Source organism: Cibotium barometz, chromosome 46, assembly GCF_041138505.1.
Source record: "Cibotium barometz isolate CiBa-2024 chromosome 46, ASM4113850v1, whole genome shotgun sequence".
Lineage (NCBI taxonomy): Eukaryota > Viridiplantae > Streptophyta > Polypodiopsida > Cyatheales > Cibotiaceae > Cibotium > Cibotium barometz.
Window position 1 is genome coordinate 16,220,839 of NC_141091.1, and position 6,667 is coordinate 16,227,505.

The 6,667-nt window shown below is 42.7% G+C and overlaps 1 protein-coding gene across 1 annotated transcript; it reads right to left on the reverse strand.

Moving 5' to 3' along the window:
• Positions 1 to 2,016: 2,016 nt before the first annotated feature.
• On the reverse strand, positions 2,017 to 5,986 carry LOC147611934 (uncharacterized). Its single transcript, XM_086783800.1, has 3 exons — positions 5,319 to 5,986; positions 5,029 to 5,100; positions 2,017 to 4,807 (listed from the first exon to the last, which is right to left on the reverse strand). The coding sequence occupies exons 1-3, from the start codon at positions 5,716 to 5,718 to the stop codon at positions 2,661 to 2,663; spliced, it is 2,619 nt and encodes an 872-aa protein (XP_086639926.1). The 5' UTR covers positions 5,719 to 5,986; the 3' UTR covers positions 2,017 to 2,660.
• Positions 5,987 to 6,667: the final 681 nt, after the last annotated feature.

Consider the following 6,667-nt stretch of genomic DNA (forward strand, 5'->3'; position numbering starts at 1 on the left):
GCAAGTTACGATGTTGCGCATCGAGGTGTCAACTCTTAAAGTCAATTTAAACAGACTGAATGCTATTATGATCAAAATGTGTCGCAAGTTGGATCGTCCTGCAACTCCTAGCATGTGATATGCTATAAAGACTTCTCTATTTTGGTTTTTTGTACCTCTCTGTTCTTCATTATTTTCTATTAAGAGAGGATATAGGACACTTGGCTATGTGCACATTAGAGTTTTGCCTACTCTTCACTCCCTGCTGGGATCTTTTAATCACTTTTTTTGTTTTTTCCATGCTCAATTGTGGAAACATGAGACTTACACCTGATATGCTATAAAGAGTCATCTATTTTGGCTTTTCGCACTTGGCCCATTATTACGTAAAGTAGTATGATATACAAGAGTTTTGTATATCCATACAAGAATATATTAAGCTTTCTATGTTATATCAAAATCACTTTATAAAGAGAGAGAGAGAGAGAGAGAGAGAGAGAGAGAGAGAGAGAGAGATATTTAATGACCTCAAATACTTTCGGACTAAGTTGTGCTTTTAAACAGAAGATGGTTGGATGGAGTCAAATAGAGTATTGGACTTGAGCAATGTTTTGCATTTAGCACGTGCTGACCGGATAAGACAATTGAATATAACGCGCAAAGAATGATGTAATGTTACTAGGCAAAGAACAATATTTTAAAAAAACAGCCAACTAGAAATGTAGAACAGAGGGAGCAATATCGAACACAAGAACGTGCTTACCACGAATGCAATGTGAACCAAGATATTTCTAGAGAAAGGAATGTGATAGACACTCCAATAAGAAGTAGAAGGGTTCAATTAGATGCAACCAGGGCTTCTCGCCGTTCAATTGCAGTAGAACAAACTTTAGGTAGCTAGGGTGCGATGATAAGTAGAGGGGGATACCTCTCTATTCTTCGTCAATTTCCGTTAAGAGAGGATATAAGACACCCGTCTATGTACCCATTAGTGTTTTGCACTCCAACTCTTCACTCCCTGGGATCTCTTAATCACTTTTGTAGTTTTTGCCATGCTCAATTGTGGAAAGATGAGACAAAAACAGCTCTACATCATGTTGTAAGAAGCCATTGCTGTAAATCAAGGCGTGTGCCATTATTGCCGTTAGAGGAGCCACCCAAGTTTCTAAGAATTCTATTGCATGGCAATGATTCTAGAAGTAAATTATTTAGAAAGAACATACAGGCATACAATAGTGTCCTAGCTTTTGTATCATTGGGTGCTGATATTAATGAAACGTTTTTCGGAAATAGGGCATATATGTGTTATAGCAACGTGCATGGTAGGACAAGGAAAGAGATCATTGTGTGCAATCATATGTACGCTAGGAAATGAACGCTTTATTTTTTGTGCTATGGTAAGAGAGAGAGAGAGAGAGAGAGAGTGGGGCAAGCTCCTATTAATCTAGGATTTGAAAAATACGAAGCTGGGAATTCTACTTTCAAACCTTTGACAACAGCTTCGTCCACTTCACTGACAACAAGTATATCTGTCCTATCACTTTGTCAATTTGTTCCATTAGCTACAACCAACACATACATGTCGAAACATTCAATTTATGACTTTTATATTTATATCTTTTTCTGTACTATCTATTTTAATCATCGAGAAGAGCAAGACACATGGCAAGACAAGAGAAGAGTGCAGTCATATGTACGCTAGGGAATGAATACTTTGCTTTTTTGTGCTACAGTGAGAGAGAGAGAGAGAGAGAGAGAGAGAGAGAGAGAGAGAGGTACGCTCTTATTACTCTGGGATTTGAAAAATATGGAGCTAGGATTCCTACTTCTAAACCTTTGACAATGACTTCATCCTATCACTTTGCCCATTGGTTCCATTTTCTGACAAAACCAATGATATACACACGAAGCATGAGTCACAAAAGAAAAGTTCCACGAAATTACCATGACATGGGAAGCACCGGTTAGGCCACTAAGTTTATGTTTATAAGAAAGCTTTAAAAGAAAGTATTTCCAGATATCTCTGCGAGTCTGACGTTTTCCAAAACAACAATGTTAATGCTAAACCGTCTTTAAACTAATCAATAAATACTCTGCAATTTCATATAGGCAATCCACACGAGGCCGTTAACAAGTGTTGCCTTCAAGAGTGAACTTGAAGCACTGCTTTGAATGAGCCAAGGGCCAAGGCCACAATCACCTCAGAAATGCAAGCCATGCTTATCTTTAGCACGTTTCCTTGGTGTCCTTACTGCTGTAAGATGTGTATGAGTTACATGGAGTACTAATATCTTGCATGTGTGTGGTTCTTTTATGTCATTACTCACACTACTACTTGCTTTCAGTAAGATACACTGAAAACAAACACTGTTCCAACCTTACTAATTCCTGGATGTCCCTGCACTTCTGCACTATCTTGCCTTCTAGGTCCTTCAGCCTCCTTGGATGAACCTTTTATGTAACTTCTCTGATTTCTTAATATAAATAGCCTTTTCCTTGAAAACAAACACTGTTAACCAGTGTCATTATGAAGGTGTATATTACCCTGACCTCAATACTAACCAGTGTAGCACTATGTATGTGTGTGTGCAGCATATGCACTCTACCGAAACATTAATTTAACTTTCTGTGGAAGTTTACGAAAGACATTTATCTGTCTACGGATGACCATAGCTCGTCCATCAACGATTCGATACTACCTTTTCCTTCAATGAAGCTCCAGGTACCTTCAGTGTACCGCTTTGTCTCCTGCCCAAATGATTAGAGGGTACTCTTCTGCCCTTGTTAGTTTGTGAAGAGCAACTTCCTTGTCTTGGTGAAGTTTTGGATGCTGGATTCTTCATTTCTTTTGAGCTTGTACGAGCATTGGACACACTATTTCCACGTCTTTTCAACTCTTCTGCATGAACAGATGAAACATTCCGGGAGCTAAGGCAGGTTCCATTGCCAAAGCATGGTCCTTTTACATTAGTGCTTCTATCTACCTTGCCTGCTGAAGCCTGCTGTGGAGAGGCTCTTAAGCCACTGGTACATTTGCCTGCTGAAGTAGCATTCTTTGCCTGCCTTAGCTCAGTGGTCTTTTGGACAAGACCAGGATCACAGTACGCTTTGACTCCTGAGGGTGGCTTTTGGCCAAGGCGCTTTGCAGAAGCAGAGCTGGAGGCTTTATCCTGTTTAAGCTGCCCTGAAGAAGCATTGCGGTTATGAGGTAAAGAAACAACTGCATCAGCATGAGTACCATGGGGTGTAGAGCTGGAAAACACAGACTTTCTGAGGTTTCCAGAGGAGGTGGTGCTACTATCTCTTCTGTGAAGTTTAGAGAGAACTTTTGCAGATGTTGGCAAGCCATCTTCTGGGAACAGAGTCCTCACAACATTTCCACATAATGTATCATTGACAGAAGGAATGGATGCAGAGGTTTCTTCAGATAAGTCACATTCAAGCTTCAGTGTGGACACCCTGGGGCTGCTAGAAACATCTGATCTAAGGGTTCTGATCCAATCAAATCTCTTTGAGCTTGCCACAGTGGTCCAGCTCTGAAGTTCTTGCTTGAAACTTGATGTGCTTTCAACTTGGACCTTTGGTTTGACAGTAGTGGCAGGTCCTTCAATGGAATGCTTTGCTGTTCTGATGCTTTTATGGCCACTATCAGGCAAAGGAAGGCATAAGTTGTTCTCTTTCGTGTGAGAGGCCCAACCAGAAGCTGTGGCTAGCTTTCTCCAGCTGGTCACCGGGGTGCTGGCATAGCTGAAGTGCACATCTTTGTCTATATGGCTGGTAACGGGCTGCTTCCTACTAGGGGCTAAGCTTGGGTGCATCAATGTCTTCTCCACTTGTGATAAAGTTTTGCCTTGCTCAACTGCAGCTCTTTTCTTCTGATTATTACTGAAGGGTATTTTTGGTAGAGCTTCTTTGATCACTTGTGTAATTGTGCGAGAATCATGTGCTTCAGAGCTTGACAGAAGGAGCCCTTCCTGCATAGCTTCTTTCCAATGGCTGCTTTGCTTCTGTCTTGAATACCTCCTGGCTTGTAACACATGCAGTTCCTCCAGTCTCTTGCTAAGCAGAAAGATTTTGGTCTTGATTTCTCGCTCCAGATCTCTCTCAATCTCCAGTTCAAGTTCAGCCCGGATCTTGACCTCATCAGCTTCCATCAAGGTGCCTTCTTTATGAAGCTTCGCATCTGAAAATGAGGAAAGATCGCTTCCAACACCTTGCTTGGCTTTCCCCATGCAGCTATCCTTCTCCTGCTCCTTTTCTTTTGCTGAATTCTTACTGTCTTTCACTTTCTCTTCTGCTGGCGTCTTGCAATCCGAAGCATCCATGTCCTGTGCAACATACTCTCCAAAATCTAGACAGCATCTCTGTGCTTCAAAATTCAGCAAGGATCTCTGTTCTGATGAGAAGTCTTCCGACGGATGTCCTTCTGGATGTCTAATCATCAAAGAATCATGAACAGAGAGCGTTGATCCAACACTGGACTCACGCTTCACACTTTCTGCAAAAGCTGCCTCGGACACTTCAGACCTACTGTGTGCCACTGCACTTGCCATTGTGGCAACACTGCACCTATCAGGCTTCATATTGTATTCGAGATTAAGAAGGCCATCTCTAAAAGGGGGGAGATGGTTAAGGTTTCTGCTTTGCTCGCAGTTCTTTGTGTGGCCTTCGTTGGTTTCTCTTGAGGATCTCTCGCTCTGTCTTGATCTCGTGTCGCAGCTTGTTAGATCCCTCGCCTCTGAGCCGCAGAAGACAGCGTTTCCCCACAGGATGAAGTCCTCCCTGCGCGGCGATTTGGACTCTGCACTGAAGGATGTAGAACACGATTCTGCACATAAATTCATTGAAAAAAGTGAAATTGTCACGTAATTTCATTAATTCTTGCCACTAAAGAAGGGCAAACCGAGGCATGAACTGCTAAACGAATGCATAATTCAGTCAAGAAAGGTAAATTTTTGTGTGCAACCCTGCCCCCCGTCCATTTGTGCCCTGCGTGCTTTTCTATGAGCTCGCAGTACAGAATCAACCAAATCATCAATTTTCTTGTACCTTCCTGTGCATCTTGCAGCAAACATTCTTGACTCTCTGCGCTTCGTTCCGTCTGCGTTTCCCCTTCACCTTCTGGAATAAAGAAACCATGGAATTTAAGGTTATGCTTCAATCGGAGATAGAACATTTCTTGAACAATCAGAAAACTCTAATCTACGAAACTCGCGGAAAATTAAAAGCCAATTTGAAGCGGCCAAGATACACACACACACACCTCCTCCGACCCCTCTTTCTCCTCTCTCTCAAGATTTCTGTGAAAAACAACACTTAAGCACGAAGCATTAGCAGACCTTTCTGATAGATTGGAGCTGACAAGAAGCAGCTCTCTTTGTCTGCCTGATCAGATACGCTGGACAGTTTCGTGGATTTTTTAGCAGGAGATGAGTCGGGCAGATGGGGGCAAAGGTCAAGCTTAGAGTTAAGATTGATAGGATGGAGCGCTGCAGGATGGAAATCGTTACTCTGTTTTTGTGTGGTAGGCGAAGCATGACGAAGAAGTGAATCTTTCATGGAGGATTTCTCTACGCTGGCCCCGTTCTCCACAGACTCAACGTTGTTGGTGATGATGATCGGCCGGGCACGCTCGTTCTTGCTGTGAATCCCTGCAGGTTTGGAGCTCGAAAAACGCTCTGCAAGGACCGGTGGTGAGGCTTTCTGTCCAGGCTGGAGAGTCTTGAGCTTGCTGGACATGCTTCTCGAACCTGTCTCTGCCTGCAAGAATAAAGCCTCGTTCACTCTCTGCGATGATTCGATTTTCTTCGTTGAGAAAGGGATGGAGAAGACGAAAGCTTGGGACAAAACACAGAGAGAGAGGGAGAGAGAATGGGGTGTCAACAGCGCTTAAAATTGCAAGTCGCGCGCGCGTATCCGGACAGCATGCCGTTGATAGTGCCACTTTTACCCTCACGTTCGACGGCCAAAATCTCGCCTTGCAGCCTTTCATCCACGGTCATTATTTGAAGTTTTCATTTTGCGGCCTTCACGTTTTATTATAGTAATTCGGAAACCTTTGTTCCCTAAAGCCAAATTGGTTAAACTAGTCTAAGCTTTTGCTTTATTCCAAAACATGCCCCCATCCTCAAATTAGCCTAGGTCCATTGTCCAGCTATTACCATTGCTAAGTATAATCGCATCTTTGTGTTAGAGAGCTCTCATCCACTCCAATGATGAGTAGCTCTACTATGTGAGTTTGATTTTGATATCTTTTAAGGTAGTCACGTACAAATTACATATAGACTACAATGGAGTGGATCTAGTTAGACATAGCATGCCCAGCCCACACCTTTTTTCAACAGACAATCTTGCAAAAGGGGGAGATCTCCCTTGCCCATGCCTTACAAATGCCTCCCCCGTCCATCCACTGCCCATTCCTAGTTCTCAGCTGACACACATGATGGGCGGGGGATGAGCCTATAACTAGTCTAAGCCTAGCCCAATATTGCACTTGTTTATCACATGTTCACACTTTTAAGGTCATCTAACTAACTTGTTCCTACATCATTTTATACATGTTCCTACATCACGCTATATACAATAATATCACATCCTTGTCAAGCAAGTAGGGAAGGGGGGACATCTACGTTGCTAATTAGGGATGCAGGAGCCATCTTACCTGCCCAAGGGTACTTCAATGGGTAAA